We start from the raw sequence: 26744 nt of genomic DNA, 5'->3' as shown, positions 1-26744 counted from the left end.
TGTGGTTCTGGGTTTATGAAACAAAAAGAAATTTTAGAAGAGAGGAGAAGAAATAGAGAAGATGTGAAAAAAAGTGAAATAAATAAATGAAAAATGACACAATTCTGTTGCATTATTAGAATATAGAGGCAAAGAAGCAAAGTATTATCAGATTCATCAATGATATTATTGTGATTCTGTATTTATAGAAATATATAATGTATTATAATATAATAAATAATATACAAACATGATATTGCCAAATATATAAATATATAATTATATAATCATTATATATGGTTATCTATTATAAATAAGTATACATAATAAATTATAAATATGTGAATATATAAAATTTGAAATAAATAAATATGTAAACAAATCTATCTAACTATATAAATAAACCTATCTAAATAATAACCAGAGCAACTAGGTGGTACAGTGAATAGAATATTGCAAATGAATTAAGGAAAACATGAGTTAAAATCTGGCCCCAGATATAGCTGTGTGTGCAAATCATTTAATCTCTTTCTGCTTTATTTACCTCATCAATAAAATGGGAATAATAATAGCACCTATCTCCCAGGATTGTTGTAGAGATCAAGTGAGATATCTGTAATATTCTTTGTGAATCTTAAAGTACTATATAAATGCTGATTGGCATAGGCAAAAATCACACAGGTTAGGCAGTGTATTGTTGTCTACAGATGAAGGTTGCAACTTCAGTCCTCCATTAGATAGTCATTATGGGTTTCTGTGGCTTAAAGTGGCCAACACTCTGGTGATAAGCTCTCTAAATTCAGCCAGATTAGTCCTCTCACTATTGGCACCTTATCCATTATTGGCCCTAAAATTAAGTCTTTCCAGCTTAGTAGCACCATCAGCATATGTGCTGCATTAAATGACCAGTGGTCATTTCCCTGAGTTAGATACAATCCAAGATAAACAAACAGATGGTTGAAGAACAATTAACTTCCTTCCATGAGTTCACATCATTAGACCTGGGTGTCACTAAGGTATTTGGACAGTTTATTCTAATATCTTAACAGATAAGATGGGAAGATATGATCTAAATGATAGTATGGTTTAATAGATTCAGAATTAGTTGAATGACTAGATGCAAGATGTAATTATTAATGAATTGATGTCCACTTATAGACCTTTAGGGAAATTTTCGAGGGGTATGCTGAACCTTTGTGTACTAATGATTTTTGATATATTTATCAATGATTTGGATAAAGACTTATATGGTCTTCTTATAAAATTGGCAGAGGATACAAAACTGAAGGAATAATAAATGAAGTGAATAATTCAGAATGCTAAAAGATCTTGACGAGGTAAAACAATGAAAACCAATACAGTTTAAATCCTATTTATACATGGGCTAGAAATACACAAACTGCACAAATGTGGGTTAGGGAAGTTAAATAAGACTAGACAATAATTTTTGGTGAGGAGGCTCTGGACTTTTTAGTGGATTCCAAATTCAATATGTGTGAAATAACAGCCAAAAAACCCGTGCATAGTGTTACTCAACAATGTGCAAAAGAAGAGAGTCAACAGCCACTCAATTTTAGTTTTGATCTGGAATATTGTGGCTAGTTCTCAAAATCATGTTTTAAAGACACAAATAAATTGGAGTCCAGAGCAATAGGATAAGAATGATGAGTCAACTAGAGATCATGCTATACATGGTATGATTTATTAGGACCAGGATCAAATTAAAAATCTTGTTCTATAAAAAATGATGAGCAGGATGATTTCAGAAAAACCTGGAAAGACTTACATGAAATGATGCTGAGTGAAGTGATAAGAACCAGAACATTGTACACAGCAATAGCAAAATTATATGAATACCAAATGGGATGGACTTGGCTCTTCTCAGCAAAGCATTGATCCAAGCCAATTCCAATAGACTTAGGATGGAAAATGCCATCCACATCTAGAGAGAGTTTGAAGACTGAATATAAGTGGAAGCATAATAATTTCACCTGTTTTTGTTTGCTTTTTCTTTCTCATGCTTTATAGAGGGCTGGAACTCTGAAAAGGTGTATATAAATCTAGGTCAGCAAGGTACTTAAGAGTTAAGTATATACTTAGTATTTTGTATGGTGATGTAATGGTTTCACTAGTGTGTTGCTCAGTGTGTTATAGTGATATAATCTTACTGAAGTATTTAAGTGCTAGGACAACTGGGAACACTCTCTCAGCCACAGCTCTCAGCCAGAGACACAAGAGGAAGATACCAGCTTCCAGACTCCATCTTTGACCAGCCACGTGGAAGCCCTCCTGCCTCCTTCACTCCTCCACTTAAGACCAAGGATTCGGGCTGATCCTGAAACCCTCCAGAGCGTTAGTCCAGAAATTACAATGCCTTCTTCCCTTTTGGTCTGATTTTTCTTGCACAACATAACAAATATGGACAAGTTTTAAAATACTGTACATGTAATAAATAAATAAATCTCCTACTTGTTTTTTTCAATCCTTCACAATTTGGTTTTTTTCTTTCTTCTCTTAACTTGCTCAGTGAGGCACCAATCCAGCCATTGTCCTTTTGCTCTTTCACATAAAACAGTCTAACTTGCCTTTTCATTGCTTGTCTCTCCCCACCCCTTTCCTAGAATGCTCTCTCCTGGCCTCTTTGAAGAGTCAGATTAAATCCTATCTTTTTAAGAGGCCTTTGCACACCCTGCTACTGTTGAGGTTAAGGTACAGTCAGATTCTTCCTGTCCAAGGTCACCAGAATGATTTTCTCTTGTGCAGCAGGACAAATATGGATATATGTTTAGAAGAATTGCATGTTTAATTATAGGGGAGAGAGGGGAAAAAAATTGGAACAGAAGGATTTGCAAAGGTGAATGTTAAAAACTATTTTGCAAGTATTTGTAAAAATAAAAACCCACCAGAATTTGGGGTAAGACCCCAAAATGTTTCAAGTCCTCCCAAAAGAATTTGTAGGCATAGACCTCCAAATCAAGGAGCAAAGATTTTATTAAGCCAAGAGTGGGCTAAATCTGTAAGTCTAAATCTGTAAGGCTAAATCTGTAAGGAAAGGTGTAATGGGCTGAAGCTGGAGTTGATGCACTGAGGTCCCAAGCACATGAGGCTAAATAGTAATTGGACCATACTCTATTAATATATATGCTTGGAGAAAGAATGCCCCTCCCCCCCTGATGTGTTGTATAGGAAACAACGATTTTGGTGGGTGGAAGTAGAGGGGCCGAGAGAGGCAGAAAGAAACTGCTGGGGGGTGGGGGTGGTCGCAGCTGCTCACATTGCTATCGGGATCCCCCTTCACCTCCACAAAGAATAAAGATTGAAAATTTTCCATTAACCTGAATTCCTGACTCCGGGCCGATTTTAAAATACAAGGTCATCACAGAAAGGGAGTTGTATCAATTAACAAGAGGAAAGACAAATTTCTCAGTACAACTCACAATTAACAAGGGAAGACATGAGGTGGAAGGATGCTATTGACTAGCAGGCTAAATTCATAGAGAAACTGTAATAATGAGTATGCCATTGATCAGTGGGCCAATGGTAAAAGGAATTTAGCATCCTAAAAAGGGTTAGCTACGATATAAGTGGATCTTTTAGAGGGAAAACATAAGGGGGGGGGGGGGGGAAACTGACGTCATAACTTGGCTTTCTGATCGGATAAGCAAAGGCGGGGTTTCTAGAGCTCCCTGCCCTTCACCACACCTGCAATGGGAGTATAATAAAAAAAAGTCCACTGGAACAAAAGGCCTACTTGAGAATTTAAGGCTGATGTGACCCAATCAGTGCTCCTCCCAATTTGTGTCTGGGATTAGCTAGGTTACCCGAATGCGTATAGTAATTCGTTCTTTCTCTGCCAATACCCAGCTAGCTACCCGGGATCTCATCACCCCAATCTCTCCACTCCCCCACGGGCGCCTTCCCTCTGAGATTATCGCCAGTTTATTCAATCTACCTTGTTTGGGCGGTTGTTTGCCTTTTCTATCCCTCATCAGAGTTGTAAACTTCTTGAGGTTAGAGATTGTTTTTGCTTTTCTTTTCCCTCAGCAGTTAGCATCGTACCTGGCCCATAGTAGGTGCTGAATAAACGATTGTGGGCTTGTTTATATATACTGGTAATGCTTCAGCTAAAAAAGGGAGGAGGAGAGGGGAGACCCTGGTTTTCAATTATGCGAAGGGTTGTCTCATGAAAAAGTCATTCCTTGTTCCGCCAAACCCCAGATGCCAGAAGAAGCGGTAAAGGATGGAAATGGCTTATAATGTAGACTGGGCATGTATACTTATTGTGTATCTAATTTATATTTTAATGTAATCTACTGGTCATCCTGCCATCTGGGGGAGGGGGTAGGGGCGGTGAAAAATTGGAACAAGAGGTTTGGCAATTGTTAACGCTGTAAAGTTACCCATGCAAGTAACCTGTAAATAAAAGGCTATTAAATAAAAAAAAATAAATAAATAAAAAATAAAACTCAGTCCTCCAATGGGAGGGGGGAAAAAAAGAAAAATTGGAACAAGAGGTTTGGCAATTGTTAACGCTGTAAAGTTACCCATGCATGTAACCTGTAAATAAAAGGCTGTTAAATAAAAAATAAAAAGAAAAATTGGAACAAGAGTTTTGGCAATTGTCAACGCTGTAAAGTTACCCATACATATAACCTCTAAATAAAAGGCTATTAAATTAAAAAATAAATAAATAAATAAATAAAACTCAGTCCTCCAATGGGAGGGAAAAAAAAAAGAAAAATTGTAACAAGAGATTTGGCAAATGTTAATGCTGTAAAGTTACCCATACATATAACCTATAAATAAAAGGCTATTAAATTAAAAAATAAATAAATAAAAAATAAAACTCAGTCCTCCAATGGGAGGGGGGGAAAAAAAAGAAAAACTGGAACAAGAGGTTTGGCATTTGTTAACGCTGTAAAGTTGCCCATACATATAACCTGTAAATAAAGGGCTATTAAACAAAAAATAATAGTGTAGACCGGGAAATCCTTAGGTCTTCCATCTCTAAAGCGCCTACTACGCGCCAGGCGTGTTCCCCGAACCTCGCGGCGGGGACGTCCGTCCCGGCACAGACACATGACCTTCGGGGTTCCTTTCCGACTAGGAGAGCCGGTAACTTTGGACTGCGGCCCTTGAGAGAGAGGACAAGGGAGGGACTCTAGCCTGGAACCATTCTGCAGCCTGGGGCACTCCCAAGCGTCCTCCGGGCTTGGCTTTAACGGGACGGGTCGCTCTGAGCTCGGGCCAGAGTTCGCGCAGTCACGTCACTAGCTTCAAGCCACCGGGCAGCCGCATCGCAAACGCCGCCTCCCCGCGAGGGAAGTCGGCCCCGGAGGACGGAGAGGCGGCGAGAGTGCGGCCCCCGGAGCCATCCATCTCCTCCCGCGAGCCCCGGGCTTCCTCGCGTGCTGGAGGTGAGGGGTGGGGACTGGGAGGCAGCGCCGGCCTGCTGCTCCTCGGCCGGCCGGGGAGGGCGCTGCTGCGCCGCGCTCCGAAGGCCGGCCCGGGCGGGCCGGGGGGCGGGGGAGGCGCAGCTGCAGGGCGTGTTATCTCCCGCAGGCTCGTTCTCCGGCGCCGCGCGCGCGCGCGAGGACGCAGGCAAGTTTGCAGCAGCCCGAGGCGGGGCTCCCCCTGCTGTGCGTGCGTGTACATGTGTCACCCGCGGCCTCGGCGGGGCAGCGGGGGGAAAGGGGCCGAGAACTAGGCGGCGGCGGCGGGGACGGCGGAGGAGCTCTGCGCTCTCTCCAGATCGCGACTCTGCCTTTATCCTCTTCCTCCTCTCTCGCCCCTGCCCCGGCAGGAGCCTCCGTGCGTTCTGAGGCGGGGAAGCGTCGAGGCGGCGGGGGGAGCGGCGGCGGCAGCATCCCCCAACCCAATCGGGACTAGTTTAGTACGAGAGCCGGCGCCTGTCCAGCCTGCGAGGAAGGAGAGGGAGAGAGGGGCCGGGTGGCAGGCGGCGCTCCTTCTCCAGCCGCGGGGAGGGGGTCTGCAACCCCCCGGGGGGCTCCGTGCGAGCTCGGGCTTAACAATGGTGAAGGGAGCCGGCGTGACCCGGCGGCGGTAGAGGAAGTGGGCAGGGTCCGGGGTGGGGTTTCGGAGGCGGGAGCCGCCCCCCGCCGCCCCCCGCCCCCCGGAGGTCCTCCCGCTGGAGTTTGCCACACTTGGAGGTCCCCCTTTCCGCGTCTGACCGCGCTCGGCAGCTGAGTCCGGCCGGAGATGGTGCCGGCCCCTGGGTTAACCCAGTAGTCGGCTTCCAGCTCCCTCGCCCCCTCCGAGCGAGCGCCTCCCCTCACCTCCCGCCGCCGCCGCCGCTGCCGGGAACCCCGGCGTGCGGGAGCAGGAAACTGCCTCGGCGACGACCGTGGTTTGTGACCATTGAACAGAACTTGCCCGTTTTCCAACCTCCGTCCCCCGGAACGACCGGATAATGTCCACCCCGAGCAGATTCAAAAAGGACAAAGAAATCATAGCCGAGTATGAAAGTCAAGTCAAAGGTAAGCGGGGCGGGGGAGCGGCGCGGCTACCTTTCCTTTTGTGTGCCTCCGTGGGTCTCTTTGTCACCGGGCTCTCTGGAGTTGGATCGCGAACTTGCAGCGGGTCAGCGCTGCCAACCGCCTCGCAAAGAGAGCTGGAGACGCTACACCCTGCGCCTGGTGCCGGGCTGTTCGGAGCCCCGCTGGAGACCTGGGAATGAGGATTGCTCCTGCCAAACCGGGATAATAGATAATGGGCTTAACTTCGTTTCCCGTGGCCTCGTAACTTAGACGGGAGGCCGGCTCAGGGGGGCTACCTCGACTGCCCAGGTTTTGTCTTTCTAAAGCTCACCGTTGTGAAGGAGGGGTGCGTTTCCCCCCCCCCCCCCCCGAAGATGAAGGGTTAACTACCCCTTTAAAAAAAAAAAAAAGCTTGCCTAATGCGTGACAATTAGACTGAGGAGAGACTAATAGAAACGGATTCCTTGATAAATGTTCCAGGATACCGTGCCATCTTTCACACTTGTACAGTAATATTGTTGTAGCGTATGTGGGAAGCATTTGCTTGAGTTCAAATATTTCAGTATTACCTTATTATATGTGACAGCTAATATAGACAGCAATTTTCTTTTCTGTGACTGCTTATTTACCTAGAAAGGGATTTTTTTTTTCTTCTAAATATTTTTAATTTCAGTAAAAGTGGTGGTGGTGGCGGCTGCTGCTATCGAAGTATTTAAATATGGATTTGTGTGCTTTCCTATATAGCTATTGTAGTCTATATGAGACACCTTTCCTAACCAAGACAATGGGTGGAGTCTAGAGAAAGCTGCTAGAGTGCAAAGTTCATAAAGCTCACTGTCTTTTATCTGCCTTCCCACAGAATCGTAATGAAAGGACCAATTAGAAATTTAGTTTTTTGCTTGTCTTGGGCAAAGGCAAAGGAAGCATGAATTTTTTTTTGTTTAATCAAGTCTTGAAAAAGACGAATTCCATCAAGAATTGGAGTCTTCTTCTCTTTCCATCTCTTTCCATGTTTGGTTGCTCTGAAGAGTACCTTCCTCCCTGGAGTCATCCTTGACTTTTCCCCACTTTCAGTTCTCATATCTTAACTGGTTTATAAGTCTTGAACCTTCTACCTCCACAGTAGCTTTCATTTCTATGCTCACAAAACCTCCATCCTAATTCAGGATCTCATCAATCCATGGTTAAACTATTGTGATATCTTTCTAATTACTCTCCTTAACTCTAGTTTTTCTATTTTATAATCCAACTGCCGCACAACTGGCAAACCAATATTCTTAGATCATGACTCTCATTATTCTTGATGGAATTCGAGGAAATATGAATAGGAGGCAACTTGGGATGGTCATCAGAAATTGTGACTTAGTAGATCGTTCAAGCTTATCGCCTCTCCCTTCTAAACCAGGATTGTGATGGTGTTAAACATCCCTCATCCTAAATGTTTGCAGGAAACAGATACTTGGCTGATATGAAATTATGATCATTGTAAATGTTAGTAAAATAGAGACCAAATAAACTTTCTTATGGGCGAATGAACTCTGGGGGGATTCCTTTTTCATGTCTCTGCATAATTTCTCTTAACTATTTCTCTCTGCATTTTCCCCTCCACGGGCTAGCTCCTTTCAAGACATCTCCAAACATAAAATGGCCTAGTCTGCCTTCTGTAATGTTAGTTATCAGAATGTATTATTTTAGTTATTTCAACTTTGGAATCATAGATCACTTGTTTACAATCAAAATCTTATTTGAAAAGACTCAGAGGGCACCTCTTATCTAGATAATTGAAACCATCATTTCATGGCCATTTTTTGCCTACTTGGTTTCAAAAATATCAAAACAAGACAAATATATATTTTTCACATATTAAAGCATTGAATGCATTCGTTTTTAGTGCTTGTCGTTATTCTGAACCTATGTTTCATGCAGGCAGAATTGTGGAGTGGAGGAAGTTATCTTCAACAGACAAAATTTCCCTGCTAATACTTTCAAAATTACTATTAGTTGGGCAAGGATTCCATCCCGTTTTGGCCGGCTTCTGTGTTCCAGACTTTTCTCTGTCCTGAGTTTGCTAATCTTATGCCCCAATGCCTCAGGGTTGTACTTTTAATCAGGGAGATGACATGAAACTATTCTAATATGAAGCTAGACTAGAAGGGTTAACATTCCATTTAAACTGCCCACATCAAGTTTAGTAATTATTTAAAATTGCCAAATCTCTTGATCTTTTCCCTCTTCTACTTTTATCCTTCTTGACCTCTTTGCATCATTTAACACTGTTGACCACTCTCCTCATAGAGAAACTTTCTTAGGCTTTCATGATGCTGCGCTTTCCTGGTTGATTTTCTTTCTTGACTATCTGTATTGCTGCTTCTACTCCCTATGTGTAATTGGGTCTCAGAGTTCATCTCTTCCCTTTATCCTGCTCTCTGAGCAATTTCATTGACTTCCATGCATTCAGCTTTCACCTCTATGTACAAATGACTCTCAGATTGTTATTTCTGATCCTTTCTTTCTCCTGAACTTCAGTCCTATGTTACTACCTGCCTGTTGGGCATCTCAAACTCAACATGCCTGAACAGAACTCATTATTTTTACTTCCCACTTCTCATCTCTTTCCATGTTTGGTTGCTCTGAAGAGTACCTTCCTCCCTGGAGTCATCCTTGACTTTTCCCCACTTTCAGTTCTCATATCTTAACTGGTTGATAAGTCTTGAACCTTCTACCTCCACAGTAGCTTTCATTTCTATGCTCACAAAACCTCCATCCTAATTCAGGATCTCATCAATCCATGGTTAAACTATTGTGATATCTTTCTAATTACTCTCCTTAACTCTAGTTTTTCTATTTTATGATCCAACTGCCACACAACTGCCAAACCAATATTCCTAGATCATGACTCTCATTATGCTATTACCTTGGCCAGAAAGATTCAGGGGCCTCCTATGGCTCTAGGAAAAAAAAAAAAAAATCTCTGTTTTGCTTATTAAAGCTCTTTACAGCCTAATTCCAGTCTAACTCTCTGGGCTAATTGCACATTACTGTCCTCCACACACCTTATACCCCATACAAATTGGCATAAAGGCTGTTCCCATATGCAGTATTCCATTCACTTTTGTCTCAATGGTGACATGGTGAGATACATTTCTTCCTTACTTCTACCCTCTAGAATCCCTGCCTTTCTTCAAGATTTCCTTCAAGTATCCCTTCTTCTAGGAAATATATCCTGTACTTTCTAGTTTCTAGTGCCCTCCCCTATAGAAATTGCTTTATATTATGTATTGGAGGGGTTTTTGGGGTTGTTTACATGCTTTCTCCTCTTTCCCACTTGTGTAAATTAATAGGGAGTTTTTGTTTTTTATCTCTTCAGTGTCTGGCATATAGTAGGCACTTAATAGAAATGCTTCTTGATTTGAATTGAATATTGCTAGCTTTTCTTCCCTGCCTCCAGTGTCCCAAATAAAGCATTTTCATTTTAACCTTACAGAAACTGTATGTTTGTCCCAAATAAAGGGACGCCTGGGTATGGGCCAGAAGGAAGCAGTTTTGGCTGGAAAGATTGATGAAAAGTCAATTAGTTGATTGTGCTACTTGTTAACAATTCAGTTAAAAGTTGCTTGGAAGGAGAGGAATTGAAACTAATGGCTGACCCAAGATTTGAGGTTTATCTCTGAACTTCAGTTATCCATGTGATATTTGTAGTATCTCCAAGCAGAATTTAGATATGGTAACCCAACAATGCAAGTGGCACATTTGGATAGATCCTTCATGCTGCTGACTTCATGGCATAGGGGTTGTGTTTGTTGTGAATGGCTTCCACTAGCTAGTTCGTAGTTGCTATGAACTAACTGATAGTTATTTTTTTCCCACTACTTTTCCAGGAGTAGCTCTATACTCATCTCTATGCATTATGCACAGGAACTGCCAAGAAAAATCTGTTGTTTTTGAACCATTCTGTGGCCTGAAATACAAATAGTACATTTTAGAAACAGATGGAGCATGAAGACATGCCAGTTCATTTTGATATGGCCCCAGATTATGCCACAGGTTTTCATATAGAAATTAAAGCTACTGTGTCACTAATATGTAGCTAATATGTAATTTTTTACCCACCATGCACCAGAAAAAAACAAGTGAGACAAAAAACAATAGAATGCTATTTTCTGGAGGTAGGCTGACAGTCATGGAATCATAGAATGTTAGAGTTAAGAAATACACCTGAGAAGTCATGTAGTCCATCCTTCTCCATTTATAGATGAAGAAACAGACCCAGCAGATTTTAATGACTTTTCCAAAGTCATACAGAGTTAGGGTTAGGGAAGAATAGCTGCCATATGAATTGGGTCCTCTGACTCCCAAATTCAGAACTTGTTCCATTGTATCTTGTCAACTTCTTGGCATTGTGTTCTATAAGAGTTTCTTCCTATATCTGAAACTCAGTTTTGTCATCTGTAAAGTGAAGGTAATACTTGAGGCCATTTCATATGTATCTTGCTTTCTGTAGTACCTGATTCTTAATAATTGCAAAGGTACAGAGATGGGAAATTATGTGTCATGAAAGACAAAATAGTTAGAAGGTCAATTTGTTATGCAAGAAAGTTTGGGAATAGGCTGCAAAAGTTGTAGCCAGTTTGTGAAAGGCTTTGGAAACAAGAGTTTATATTTTTTTTTCAGGGAAAAATAAGGAACCACAAGAAATAATTGAAAAAGGTAGTGAGTTGGCCTGACCTGTGCTTAAGGGAATCTTTGGTATCTGTATGTAGATTTACTAGGGTAAGGAGAGACTAGATGATTAATGGGGAAAGGGAAAGAACTTATGTGTTCTAAAATATTTATAACAACTCTTTGTAGTGGCAAAGAACTGGAAATTGCAGGAATACCCATCAATTGGGGAATCTTTGAACAAGTTGTGGTATATCATTATGATAAAATACTACTGTGCTATAAGAAATGACAAACTCGGTGATTAAAAAAAAAATAGAAAGATTTGCCTGAAATAATGAAGAGCAAAATCGGCAGAACTAAGAACATTGTATATAGTAACAGCAATATTGTTTTAAGAATAACTTTGAATGAGTTATTTTGTCTATTATAAATGCCCAAATTAACTATAAAAGATATATTAAGATGGTCCCTGCACCAGAAAAAGAACTGATAAATAAAACTATGTGTAAAATGATTTTACAGATATATACCCTATTTGTGTCTAATGATCTTAGGATGGGGGGGAGGTGGAAGGGGGGAAAAGGGGGGGAAGAAATGTATATGATAATTTTGTAGTATATTTGAAAGGAATTTGTGCATAGCAGATTTGCAGTTTCATGTGCAATCTCCTTTTTTTGTTATACTGTTATGGAAATGCTTGTTTTATTCCACAATTTAAAAATAAAACAAAAATTTTAAAATAGATGATGAGGGCTTACTTAGGGGAATGGCTAAGGGAAATTTCTGAGAGATGTCAAGAAAATGAAAAGGTTAGGCATTAGCAACTGTTTGAATGAGGGAGGGAGAGAAAGGAGAAATTGAAATTTCCAAAAACTGGCTGAAGGTGACATAAACAACAATAGAAAAATCTGAAAGAGGGATAAACTTAGGGGTAAAGATAATGAATTATTCCTTTTGGATATTGAAATTGAGCTGTTTTTGTGCCATCTGATTTGAAACTTCTACTAGAGAGTTTGATGTGGCCAGGCATATTGGAGACTGCCTGGATATATATAGATCCAAGGATTACCTGCAGAGAAATGAGAGTTAAATCCATGGCCTACTCATGAGTGGACTTTGGGAATGAAGAGAGAAAAGAGACAAAGACGCTAGAGAGTTCTCTGGAGCACATCTAGATTTAGGGGCACCTTCAAGAAAAAGAGCTAGTAAAGCTGATTATAAAAGTCGAGAGGCCAGGTGAAAGAATTTAGGGAGAACAAGGTGTCATGAAAACCCTGACAGAAGAGAATATGCAGGAGGACAGGGTGGTCAAGACTGCCAAATGCTACAGGGAGATCCAGGATGAAAACTTGAGGAAAAGACATTTGATATGGAAATAAAGATATCATTAGTAACTTTTTAACAATTGGAAGTTAGTGACTTACATTAGTAAGAAAGGGCATTATTGGGAGTTTTTTAAGCCAATAAAATAACCAGTCCAAACCAAAACGAGCAAAAATCAAGAGATATGGGGGGGGGGGGGTGTACTCGAGGGTTAATTTAATCCCTCTAGAAATCTAATGAAAAGGTTACAAAGAAAATGAGAACTTAATGAGAGACTTTAAGTTATCTGTCTGTCCTAAAGATTTGTTGTTGTGTGTAACTCTTCATGACCCCTTTTAGGGTTTTCTTGGCAAAGATAATGGAGTGATTTGCCATTTCCTTCTCTGTTTGATGTTACAAGATGAGGAACTGAGGCAAATAGGGTTAGGTGAGTTTGCTAGAGTCACACAGCTAGTGTCTACCTGAGGTCAGATTTAAACCCAGTGAAATGAGAGTGCTCTATCTACAATACTTCCTAACTAGGAAATAAGGCCTTAATTGGGTCATTTGCATTTATAAGGGTCAGGAAATTCCCTTGACAATTAAGTTTTTGAATCTAGCTTTCCTCAGCTCTCTGACTTGGGACAGAGAATTGGAAAGTGAGGATGCCAATCTTGTTACAATCAAACTTGTGTGTTTCTGACTCTTGACTCCTAGCTGTGTTCAGAAGAGATGGAGATTTCTCTCTTCTACCTCCATCCCATTAACATTTCGAGGCAAAAGCACTTGGTTGCGTCCAGCTTAGGAATTAAATTAGGGCTCCTTATGACAGCAGTTGAAATAAGTGCTTTTTGAATTCAGGAAATTTAAAAAAAAACTAGACTTGATTAGTTTTTTTTTCTACCCATTTCAATTCATTTGACAACAAAGCCTTCTCTAAAGAAAGATGCTGTAACAACTTGTGTCTACCCTGGGTAGGGACAAAACTTTAAAAAAAAGTTTTACTCCTCCCCCCCCCCCCCCCCCCCCCCATTAAATGTAAAAACAGTTTTTGACATTTTTAAAATTTTGAGTTCCAAATTCTCTCTCTGCTTTCCTTCTCTCCCCTCTCATTGAGAAAGCAAGCAATTTTATACAGGTCATACATGTGCAGCCATGCAAAACATTTCCCTATAAGTCATGTTGTGCAAGAAAATAAAACATTAAAAAAGAAAGAAAGAAAGAAAGAAAAATGAAGGGGTTTTAAAAAGTCTCCCTGAGGCAGCTGGGGTTAAGTGACTTGCTCAGGGTCACACAGGAAGTGTTAGGTGTCTGAAACCAGATTTGAATTCAGGCTCCCCTGACTTCAGGGCTGGTATTCAGTTCACTGTGCCACCTAGCTGCACCTAAAAGTATGTTTTTAAAAAGTATCTTCATTCATATTCTTTCAGTTATTTTTCTGCAGGTGGGTAACATTTTTCAGCATCTTGGATCATTTATCTTGCTGAGAATACCTAGCTCATTCACAGCTGATCATCATACATCATTGCTGTTACTGTGTACAGTGTTCCCTTGGTTTTGCTTTACTTCATTTTGTATTGATTCATGCAAGTCTTTCAAAGTTTTTTTTATTTTTTCCTGAAAGCATCCTTTGTCATTTCTTATACTACAATAATATTCCATCACAATTGTATACCACAGCTTATTCAGCCATTCTCCAATTGATGGGCATGCCTTTAGTTTCTAGTTCTTTGCCACAATAAAAGAGTTGCTAGAAATATTTTTATACATATAGATTCTTTTCCTTTTTGGAGCTCTCTCTGGAATACAGACCTAGTTAATGAAATTACTGGGTCAAAGGGTGTGCAGTTTTATTCCTTTGGGCAAAGTTCCAAATTGTTCTTCCAGAATGATTGGCTCAGTTTACAACTCAAGTGCGTTAGTGTCCCAGTTTTTTCTACATCACCTCCAACATTTGTCATTTTCCTTTTTTATCATCTTAGCCAATCTGGATGGGTCATGAGGTGGTATGTTAGAGTCGTTTTATTTTGCATTTTTTAATCAGTAGTATTTAGGCCATTTTTTTAATATTATAGATAGCTTTGTTTTCTTTGTCTAAAATTTCCTGTTTATATCATTTGACCATTTATCAACTGAGGAATGACTTGATTCTATTCTCTCTCTTTCTTTCTCTGTCTTTCTCTCTCTCGAAATGAGGCCTTTATCAGAGGAATTTGCTGTAAATTTTCTCCAGTTTTTTGTAAGATTCTGGGTTTTAACTTATTTTCCTGCCTACTTCCATTTTATAGGATTATTTCCCATTCATAATTATAATTACCAACTCCGTATTTACTTTTAACCTATTTCTTCTCCCCTTCTCCCCTTCCTCTCCACCTTATCCTTCTCTTTTTCCTTTCATCCTATCCTTCAGAGGAGGAAAAAACTAATTCCATGCATAAGACTTACATGTCCAAAAGGAGATTTATTTATGTATATTACACACACACACACACACACACACACACATAACTAAGGCTTCAGTAAGACTGGAGATGGGAGTCAAATGCTGTAGCCTCCTAAATTCATGTGTGAATTGGGGTGGTGGTATGACAGGTCCAAAGATGGCTTCCAAGATTTCTTTTTGTATATGAACATTTCCATCTCTGAGGAGTGTTATAGCTGATTACTATTTTGTAGAGGTTATCTGCTATTTCTACTTTCAGATCTTTGTTTTTGAATGCAGAAATTTTTTGAGAGGGATGAGAGTGTAATCTTCCCAGATAGATCCAGCTTACCAAGAAGATATGAAGGTTCTTATCTATGATATCACAATCTAAGGGGTCGTCCTGGTCCAAATGGTACTTTATCTGTAAAGTTATTGTTGGATAAAGATGAGGAAACATTCTTGGATTGTTTTAAAGGTGAAAGCAAAAAGCAAAGGACAATTAACCTTTATGGGATATATGCCAGTTATCTGGCAAGTGCCAGGAAAATTGTCTTCAGTTATTTTCTCAAGGGATGAATCAAAACATGCCTCATGGAGGTACTTATATTTTCTTTCCCTTTGGGATTCTAATGTGAAATGTTGATTCAGATTCCATGGTGAGGGGAGAAACTTCCAGTACACAAAAATCCTAACAAGGAGATAAAGGTTCTCCTTATTAAGACAGCTATACATAACTAGGGGTGTGTGTGTGTATGGGTTTACACACATGTATACGTGTGTGTATATGAAATTGGTAATTCATTTTCATTCCTCAGGGTAAGGAAGGATAGCATTTATGATTCCAAAATTCTAAAAAGCTAACTATGTCTATATGTTGATCATTTAAACTTTTGTATTGATATGACTTGGGGAAATGTCTGGTTCTTTAAAAAGAAAGGGAAAAGATTTCACTTCTTGATCTCCAACACTACAGGCTCGGGGATGTTTGATGATTGTGACACTAAGATTAATCATAAAACATTTTAAGATTTCCTGCAGTTCTCAGAGAAATTTGTTGTGAAAGAAGTAAGAAGTTGACAACCTCAAACTATTTTGTTATGCTCAGATCTGAGAGTCACAGACTGACTGATGAGACTTTCTTATCTCTGCTATCAGGTGATGGTGGTTCTTTGGAATGGCCAATTCATATGCTAGAATACCCTATTCAAGACATATTATGCCAGGTAGAAAACTTTCCTGTTTAAAGAAGAACAACACAACAAGGAATAAGAGGATCCTGTCATTACTTTTGTAAAGCTGTCCACTTCATCAGTAATCATATCCACTTACTTTACTATCAGTGCTCCTCATGGGCTACTTGTATCATTCCTCTTGCAAGGTGGATTGCTGATTTGCTAGCATAAACATTTTTACAGGGCTTCAAACTATTCCAGGCACTGCTTCACAGTAAAGTCTCAAAGAGTTTCCACCTCTGATCATTTAGGGTGCAGTTATTTTCAAGCTTATACTAGTACCAGCAAGTTTATAGTTGGGGTATAATACATGCCAAACAATGGAAAGCATTCACCTTTTGGCCTTTCTGATCCAAAAATCTTCTGTTAATTTTCTTCTCTTCATTTAATATATTCTGATACAGACAGCAGTTATAATAATTGTTACAGAGACCACACAATGACATTGTAAGATCTTACATGGAAAGTAATGGGGGAAAGGCATTTGATTTAGCTACCCCAGCAGGGTTCAGATTTTTGTAAGAACTGTGTCACAAAATAACATTCATTTCAGTACCAAGTGCAGACAGGTTTAAAAAAAAAACCACAAATTTAAGGCAGTTTTAGAAAAATCTACTAACTAGCTGAGGGAAATAGTGATATTTATTTGTAGAAGGAATTACAGAGAGGGGGAATCAAAAATGCCGAGCACTGGGGAACATGACACTGGGGAAATATGTCATATCTTCTACTTCTTATGGTTCTTATTTTTTAATATTTTTTATTTTTGCTATGTCAGTTGGGGTTAAGTGACTTGCCCAGGGTCACACCAGCTAGGAATTGTTAAGTGTCTGAGGTCAAATTTGAACTCGGGTCCTCCTGACTTCAGGGCAGGTACTCTATCCACTGCACCATCTATTTGCTCCTTTCAATAGTATTTTTTTTTTTTCAGTCATGGTTCTTTATTCATTTGTTCTGTCTTATCAAGTTTAAGAGATAGGTGTGAAAGCCAGGTAGGAAAACATTTCAATCAAAGCAATATGAAAGCTAATAGAAATATGAAAATCACTGTACATCATGCCAGATGATATTCAAAGTTCAAGATTTCTATTTTCCCCAGGATGCTGATGCTTATGTTTGATTTTGAAAGGAGATGGTTAGAACATTATTGATGAAAGAAGGTAAGGAAGTCGTCCAGGACTTTGGGAGGTGGTTTGGCATTACACATGTGAAGTGGCTTAGATGGCAATGGGAATGACAATGTTCTGCTATTGCCAGAACAATATAAGAAGTCACCCAGATCACGTACTCTCTTCCCAAAAGAGAGAAATACTTCCTTTTCTGCAGAGGGGGAAATTGGAAGTAGGAGGAAAATTAAAGAGGAACAGGGTCTTGACATGTGTATAGGTATGTCCACTGGCTGCCTTAGTAAATGTGTCGCCTGTCAGGGTTTTAAGTTATAACCAGTGAGCATGGACAATGTAGGCTACCTGGGAGGTGATAGTTACCTAGCGTGGATAAATAATGTGGCGTTATAAATAACATCTTTTATAATATTCTATGTCACATTTTGACTATATTCCAAATAATCCTAGTTCTTATGAATTGATTTACTTTAAAGTCATGTTCTTTCTGGTCTTGTGTAGTTGTTTGGATATTCTAAAAAGAGGTACTGCATACTGAATTACTAGGAAGTTAGAAGACTTGAATGAATTTTGGATCAAAAGGTAAGTTGAATAACCATATTCCTATTTGGTAGGTGGAGGTCATGCTATGTCATGGAGGAGTTACCCCTAGGTCTTTAGGAGGGAAGGTCCAAAAACCAAACTCATGATCTGATGTAAGATTCATAACTCTTTCTGTTCTAATTAACTTGAAATTTTAAAAATCCAAAAAACAATGAATCATGTAGCTCCCTATCCTTTGCCAATTTTCCAAAGAGTATCCAGGCTGACTTTCATATGCAAATAGGCCACTCAAGTTCTGACTGTTGTTACTTCTAACAAAGAGGCCATTTAGTATCTGAAAAGTGCACACCCAAAGAACTTGCTAATAAGACCATTCTAATGTCTGAGAGGTGACATTTTATCTCATTGAATTTTTTTCCTTACATCTTGTAGTTTCCTCCTGTGGGTGGACTGATCAGGTGTCCCCTAGATACCCAGTTTTAGAGAACTCACCCCTTATCTCCACTTGGGCAATTTGTGCCTGACTTGTGATAAAACATTCCAAGTTTGTATTAATCTGATTAGTCATAGTTGGGCACACTGTAAGTTGACTCTGACATAGTGATGTCATTTTCGTTCTTTTGGAGAATGAAGAACAACCAATTAAGTTCCCCCTACAAACAGAATATCAAATGAAATCAACTTTTATTAGCTTTGTTTGCTGTTTTAGTTCTATTTGCTCTTTAACTCAATTGTAAATATGTTGGAATGAAAAGTCATTTTAGTAATAGCTACTGAACAGACATACTTCTGATCTAATGATCAGAAAATGCAAATCCCTGAAGGATCTGACTGTTCCAGAACTCCCTCTTCATTGTGACTGCAACTGTTGGCAGTCCTTCTAGGACTTAGTAGATAAGTTTTAGGGAGTTGCCTGAGGCACATAGGCATTGAATGAATTACCAAGGATTACACTGCTAGTGTCCTGGGATGGTCTTGAACCACACCCCCCTCCCCAAAATCTTTTTGGTTTTTGGCTTGAATGCAGTTCGGTATCTACCATGTCAGCACTAATAGCATTATGATCAAATATGGGCTTAAAACTCAAAATTATGTCGTCCAAATGAATACTTTTTTATTTCTTTTGGGAGACATATGCTGTGATTTTGAATACAAAGGTATTCTAAAACTGAGAGATCTTAATAATGAAAATCCAATAGCTTTTTGGGATAGATACAGTCCTATTAAGCAAAGATTTTAAGAATGAGGATACTGTATCAATTTAAACTCACTTGTAGAAATACAGATGAGTTTTTTGATGGTATTTAATTTTTTCCACTTATATGTAAAGATATTTTCCAGCATTTTTTTTCTAAAATTTTGATTTTTTTTCTCCTTCCCTTCCTTCCTCCCATAAGATGAGTTTTAGTTAAAAATTTTAAGTTTTTTTTTCCCCATAAAGTCTTAGCCACCACTTTTATTCTCCAATTCTCAAAGGACATCTAAAAAAAAAAAGCATGCCATTTGAGTGAGAACTAGTTTCCATGGTACCAATTTTATAGTGAATATAATTTTGTACTTTGAGAAAAGAAGTCACAAAAATGAGAATAATTTGGGATCTTTGAATTGCAATAGAAACTCAGAAGTCTGTTTAGTCTTGGGCAAATTGCTTAGGTTTCTTTATCAGTAAAATAAGAGGGACCCCATGTTGCTTCTTTCTGTGGCTCTCTATTACCTTTATTATCATATATTGGTATTTAGAATCATTTAGAAGGATTGGTTTGCAATCTCCATTTTAGCTATGGCACATCATCGTTTCTGATTTTTGTGGGCTATTCTGACTGCCATGATTGAAATATATATATATATATATATATATATATATATATATATATATATATATATATATATATATATATATATCACCCTACAACCAAAATGTTATGAGACTCCTCAAACATAGCAAGATTGAGCTTCTGACTATGTATGGAACAATAGTCCTTGATTTCTTGTGTTCATTCATACCTTGAGTCTTCTGGTTTGGCTGGACCTGGCAGTCTGTTGGGCATCTTTTAGAATCCAGTCACTTTGAGATGAGATTTGGGGATAGGGCTTTTTCTTAATATTTAACATCATAGAAAAGAGTTTATTTCCTCAAAGAGAAAAGAGGGAGTCCTGATGTGGAAATTTACATTCAAAGATTGATACATTAATGCAGCTCCATCTGTAGTATATTCACGAGGTATCATGAAGTATCAATGAACTGATACAATAAATACAGGAAGCTGTTTATATTATGTATAACTCAAGGCCCTTCCATTGCATTAGTATGGTGTGGAGGGGATTTTGGGTCTATAGGGCAAAATTGAAGCTCTGGTAAATTTTAGCAAGGTCATCTCGGCTTTGGAGGCTCCATTGAGTGCTCAATCATCTGCAAACAAAACATCATACACCCACATTCCCTCCACTTTACTTTTGGCTTGTAGCCTTTTCAGTTTGAAGAGTTTGCTATCAGTGCAGCAGCGATTTTGATTCCATGTTTGGCTTCAATGAAGACAGTCAACAACATGGCTGAAAACATACTAAAAAGCATGGGAGCAAGTACAGAGTCTTGTTTCACTCCATCAGTGACTGGGAAAGCTTGAGATCATGGTTCATTTTCCAAAACCTGGACAAGTATGCCATCATGAACATCATGACATGTGTGACCCTGCCAAGTCACTCAATCCTGTTTGTTTCAGTTTCCTTCTCTGTAAAATGAGCTAAAAAAGGAAATAGCAAGCCACTCCAGTACCTTTGCTTTAAAAAAAAAAAAAAAAAAAAAAAAAAAACTACAAAATGGGGCCACAGAGAGTAGGGCATTTCTGAAACAACAGCAATAATAAAAGCACTGTGGAAAAGCTTTAAATATGAGGCCAGCAACAAATATTATGCATATCATTTGAAAACCAGTCTAAATTAGAAAAAACTCCTTAGGAGAAGATAGATCACCTGGGCAACTGTGTGGCACAAGAGAGCACTGGGCTTGGTATCAGGTAGACTTGAATTCAAATTCATCTTCAGACAAACTGTGTAACTTTGAGCAAATCATTGAACTGTCTCAAATTCCCTAACTATAAAGTGGGAATTGTAATAGCATTTATCTCCTAGGATTATTGTAAGGATCAAGTGAAGTGATCATTGTAAAACTCTTTGCATAACTCTTTGCAGGTTTTCCTGGTACATAGTAGGTAGTATATAAATCTTAGCTATTAATTTAAAGATCATTATTGCCAGATAAATTTTGAGAGAGCTACAGCTACACATGAAAATTGTATTTTTAAAGGGTTGTAGTCTGTATCTCACCTTGATGAGATCACGTAGCCTTCATGTAAATATGGATCAAGAAAATTAAGTTTTAGGGCTGGCAATACATATTGGAGATGAGAACAAAATCTTAGAAGTTTTGTAGTCAGACTTGGGCAGTTCAAGGGAAATGATTCAGCTATTCTGTCATCTAAAATGATTTAGCCTCTCTTATCATCTAAAAGATTTCAGAAAATGAAATAGAAATTCTAGGAGTTATTGTGAAATGATGAGAGAGAAGACTTGGTAAATTTTGGTGGGAAGGGTGATGAATGGATGTGAAACTCAAATAGAAAAAAGACTACTAAACCATAAGAAGGAATCCTGTGGTGTGCACATTGACTTGAAAAACCACATATTAACTATCAATGGTTTATTTTATTTTTATCATTTTGATGACTATTTTCCAATTATATTTTTATTTGGTTCACCTTGTGTATCCATTTTTGGAGAAAATAAAGAAAGCGAAATAGTTTGAGACACACTGGTGAAATCCTTTGAAAACCAACCTGAAAGGAAACCAAGCCATGGATTATAAGAGCAAGTTTTTCAGATCCCCCAACCTCTGAAGTCTCTTCAAAATAGAAATTTTGCACCAAAGATAAAGCAACCACAGCTGTCTCCATGGTCTAGGACATCCAGAATCCAAAAGAAAATAAAAACTCAAACCTATGAACTAATGCTCACTGAACCTGAAATTACTTAGTTTCCTCTCACCCCCATGCTAATTGACAGTGAGATATACTTTTACTAGCAAATCAAAACTTGATACAGACATACAACAACACTTACCCCCAAACTCTGGTTCCTCCTCCCTCCTCCCATTCCTCTTTCTATTTCTGTGGAGATTCTGGAATGAGGCTGCAGAAATTTGAGAGGAATAAAAGAGAAGAATTAAATAACTAAATAAACGCAGAAGGGAAAAAGGAACTAATAAGCAAAACCCCAAAGAGAAAGAGGGTAGCAAATGAAAGAACAGAATTAAGAGTGAGGGGAAGAGAGCCAGGAGGAACAGGCCACCATAAAAAAGATGATTAAGGAAATAGTACTGTGTTTATAGCAGAAGGGGAAAAAATAATTTGAAAACATAGTAGAGATAGATGGAGGAAAATATAAGCTTAACTTTTATAACTTTATGAATGCATTAAACCATCCAATAAAATGAAAAAGAATGACAGATTGGATAAAAAAAAAATACCCCCAAACCAAACAACAATCCTGCAGTCTGTTGCTTGCCAGAAACATTTTTAAAAAAACAAAACTAAGGGCATGGGAAAAAGGATTTGCTACGCATCAAATTAATCCACAGAAGCAGATATTTCTGTAATGCTATCTGAAAAGCAAAAACAAACATTCAAAATATAAAAGCAAGAAAACTATATTTGCTGAAAGGAACCATAGATAACATCAATATCAGTAATAAACTTATATACTCTGAATGTGTTGGCATCTAAATTAATAGAGGAAACATTTACAAGAAGACACAGACAGTAACAGAATAGTGACAGGAGACTTCAATACCCCCCTCTCGGTTTTGGATAAGTCTAACAACAAAAGAATTGAACAAAATACTAAAGAAATTAGAGTTAAACATCTTATGAATCTTCTCAATGGGATAGCTTTGCATACAGTATTTTTGTACCATGTGAAACATTTACAAAAACTAACCATTTATTTGGGTACAGAAATAGTGCAAAAAAATGTAAAAAGGCATAAATAGATAATGCATCCTTCATGAACCATAATGCAATAAAAATAGTAATTGTTTCAGGGACCACAAACAAATGATACAGACCCTAATGGAGATATAACAATAAAATATTAAGGAATAAATGGGTCAAAGAACAATCATGAAAAAAATAACTATGTAAAAGAAAATGATAAAACAACATAACAAAATTTATGGGATGTAGCTAGGCCTCTGAGGAAATTTTATCTTTATAAACAAATGTTAACAAAATAGAAAAGAAATTAATAAACTGAATATACATTTTAAAAAATTGAAAGCCAACAACCTAAAATAAGCAAAAAAAAAAAATAAAGTTAAAGTAGACATACATTGGTAACAAAAAACCTCATAGAAATAATCAATTAAACTGAAAGCCGATTCTCTCAAAAGATTAAGAAAATGGATAAACCCTTATTTAATCTGATTAAAAAGAAGAGAAAAAAATCAAATCAGGAAGATATAAAGTAATTAAAGTGACATTACAGTAAAATCAGAAGAAATAAAAAGAATTAGAACATATTAAGCACAGTTATATATTAACAAAACTGAAAATATAAAAATAATAAAGAAATGCCTTCAAAAATATAAAATAATCAAATAATCAGAAGACCCGATAGAAATTTTAAATAATCCTGCTCAGAAAAGGAAATGGGTCTAGCTGTAAAAGAACTACTAATGTTAAAAAAAAATGACAATTCCTTGTCTTTATGTATTTACAGGAGATTTCTACCAAACTTTAAAAATAAATTAGTACTCATACTTGATAAAACCCTTCCAGAATCCTTTTCTGAGACCAGTAGATAACTAATATCTAAACCAGAGAAAGATAAAACAACAAAAGAAAATTGTAGATCAATGACCATTCATTCAAAAATTTTAAAGAAAATCCTGTCAGATTACAGTAATTTATCTAAAAAATCACAATGACCAATTGGTTATTGTGCCAAGGAGGCTAGATGATTTAGCATTAGGAAAATCAACATAATTATATTAAAAACCAAAACATCCAAAATTACATAATCATTTCAATAGAAACAGAAAAAAGCCAAATACTTTGACAAAGTAGAACACTTCCCTGCTCAAAAAAACAAACAAACAAAAAAACCCTAAAAAACATAAATATAGAACCATTCTTATTTTTTTAAATTGGAATTGATATTTTGTAAATGCGAATTTTACAAAGCATCTTACATTGATTATATACTCTTTCATGGATTTTGCATCTGATGGAGACATGAGCACACTTCTATAAGTGTCTATAAATTCTATAAGGGTTTTTAATCAGCTGTTCAGTGTCCTTTTAATTACTGGTATAATGTATCAGCCAAAAACCATTATTTAATATGATAAAATGCTTCTACTTAAAACCAAAACCAAGTATCATATGCAATAGGAATATTTTAGAACTTTTTCCAGTAAATATGGGAATGAACAAAATTGCATATTCTTTCGACTATGATTTTATATAGTACTGGAAATGGTACTAACAGGAATAAGATGAGAAAGAAATTAAAGGCTTAATGATAGATGAAATGAAAATAAAACTATCCCAATTTGCTGATGATATGTTGGTTACTTGGAAAATTTTAGGAAATGGGCAAAGATACTGAGAATTCTTAGATTCACCAAATTGAAGACTGCAAAATAAAACAAAAGCAGCAAAAACCAAATTCACTAGCATTTCTATGTAAATAACAAAATACATGAAGCAATAATAGAATGGGCAATCCCAAATAACTAGAAAAATGCATAAAATATCAGGGGATCAGTCTACCAAAAACCATGAAAAGCCCTATGCTCCTTGAAGAAATAAAACCAACTTAGAAATAGTCAATGTTTATGGCTAAGCACCCTACTGTGCCAGCTACTGCCCTTAATTAGACTTAGATCAGCACCTTGCACCATATTCTACAATGCATTCTAAATGAATATACAAACTTACTATTAAAGATCATGCAATTAAAAAAAAAATTAGAAGGGAAACATCATATACCTCTCACAGCTATTAGCCAAATGAAAGATAGACAGTTACAAAAGATAAAATAGATAACTTTAATTACTTAAAATGAAAAGCTTCTGAACAGACAAAATTCATATATCTCAGATAAGGGAAGTGAACAGATGGGGAAAAATTTTTTTGTATCAAATTTCTCTGATAAGACTATATCCAAGATATCAATAGTGTGTGTGGGAAGGGGGGGGGAGGAGGAAAGAGGGGAGTATGTGTGTTTTTGCATATGCATATATATGCTATTCCCCAGTGTATGTGTGTATATATACTATTCTTCAATAGATAATCGGTCAAATGAACAAACAGTTCTCTGAAGAATTGCAAGATATTTTCAATCACATGAAACAAAACATGAAGCTAGAAGATGCTAGACTAGTGCAGCCTTATAGAAATAACATCATATTTGGAACCAGACCTATATTCAAATCCAGATTTGCCAATTTCTCCCCATGTGACTTTGACAAGAATAACTTTTCTTTTTTTCTTTTTTTTTGTATGCTGAGGTAATTGGGCTTAAGTGACTTGCCTAGGGTCACACAGCTAGGAAGTGTTAAGTGTCTGAGGTCAAATTTGAACTCCGGTCTTTCTGACTAAAGGACTGGTGCTCTACCCACTGTGCCACCTAGCTGCCCCATTTTTTTAAACTTCATTTTTTAATGCATGTTGTTTTATGAATTATGTTGGGAGAGAAATTATGTATGGGGGGAGAAATGTTTAAATCAGAGTAAAAGGGAAAAACCATGGGACAGAGTAGAAAAAAAAAAGTGAACATAGCATGTGTTGATTTACATAGAGTCTCTTTAGTTCTTTCTCTGGTTGCTGATGACATTTTTTGTCCAAAGTCTATTGGGATTCTTTTGGATCACTGAACTGCTGAGAAGAACCAAGTCTTTCATAGTTGATCATTGCACATTCACGCTGCTATTTTGTACAATGTATTCCTGGTTCTGCTTGTTTCACTCAGTATCAGTTTATGTAAATCTTTCCAGGCATTTCTATAATCAGCTTGTTCATTTTTTATAGAACAATAATATTGCATTAGCTTCATGTACCACAGCTTGTTCATTCTGCAATTGATGGACATCATTCCTTTTCTAATTGTTTGCCACCATGAAAAGAACTGCTACAAACATTTTTGCACTTGTGAGTCCTTTTCACCCATTTATGATTTCCTTGGGGTACAGACCCAGTAATGGCATATTGGATCAAAAAGTATGCATAGTTTTATAGCCCTTTGCGCATAGCTCCAGATTGTTCTGCAGAATGGTTAGATCAGTTGACAATTCCACCAAAAATGCCTTAGTGTCCCAGTTTTCCCACATCCTCCCCAACATTTATCATTATCTTTTCCTATCTTCTCAGTCAATCTGAGAGGTGTGAAGTGGTACCTCAGAGTTTTAATTTGCATTTCTCTAATCAATAGTGATTTAGAGCATTTTTTTCATATAACTATAAATGGCTTTAATTTTGTCATCTGAAAATTGTCTGTTCATATCCTTTGACCATTTATCAATTGGGAAATGACATGTATCGTTGTTATAAATTTAAGACAGTTTTTATATATTTTAGAAATGAGACCTTGATCAGAAATACAGGCTGTAAAGCTTTTCCCCTAGCTTTGTAACTCTTCTTTTAATCTTGTTTCTATTGGTTTATTTGTGCAAAATCGTTTTAGTTTAATTTAATCAAAGTTATCCATTTTGCCTTTCATAATATTCCCTAGTTTTTCTTTGGTCATAAATTCCTTGTTCTCCTCCTAATTTGTTTATGGTATAATTGGGGTGTAAAGGATAATACACCCTAAACATGTATCCATTTTGGCCTTATTTTGATATGGGGCAAGATTAACTTTTCTTGACTTTAGTTTCCTTGACTGTTAAATAATGACATTGGACATGATAACCTCTAGATTCTGT

General features: G+C 37.6%; 1 protein-coding gene across 4 annotated transcripts in view; it reads left to right on the top strand.

The window, feature by feature from the left end:
* The first annotated feature begins 5659 nt into the window (after positions 1-5659).
* The window catches only part of SRGAP1 (SLIT-ROBO Rho GTPase activating protein 1), a 290112-nt gene continuing 269027 nt past the window's right edge, over positions 5660-26744 (top strand). For all 4 annotated transcript variants that reach the window (XM_031940927.1, XM_031940925.1, XM_031940926.1 and 1 more), the window contains exon 1: positions 5660-6476. In XM_031940927.1, the coding sequence (XP_031796787.1) occupies positions 6410-6476 (67 nt within the window). In that variant the 5' untranslated portion in view covers positions 5660-6409. The remainder of the gene's footprint in view (positions 6477-26744) is intronic.

Source organism: Sarcophilus harrisii, chromosome 5, assembly GCF_902635505.1.
Source record: "Sarcophilus harrisii chromosome 5, mSarHar1.11, whole genome shotgun sequence".
Lineage (NCBI taxonomy): Eukaryota > Metazoa > Chordata > Mammalia > Dasyuromorphia > Dasyuridae > Sarcophilus > Sarcophilus harrisii.
The sequence above is the reverse complement of the archived record's forward strand: the minus strand, read 5'-3'. Positions and strand labels throughout refer to the sequence as shown.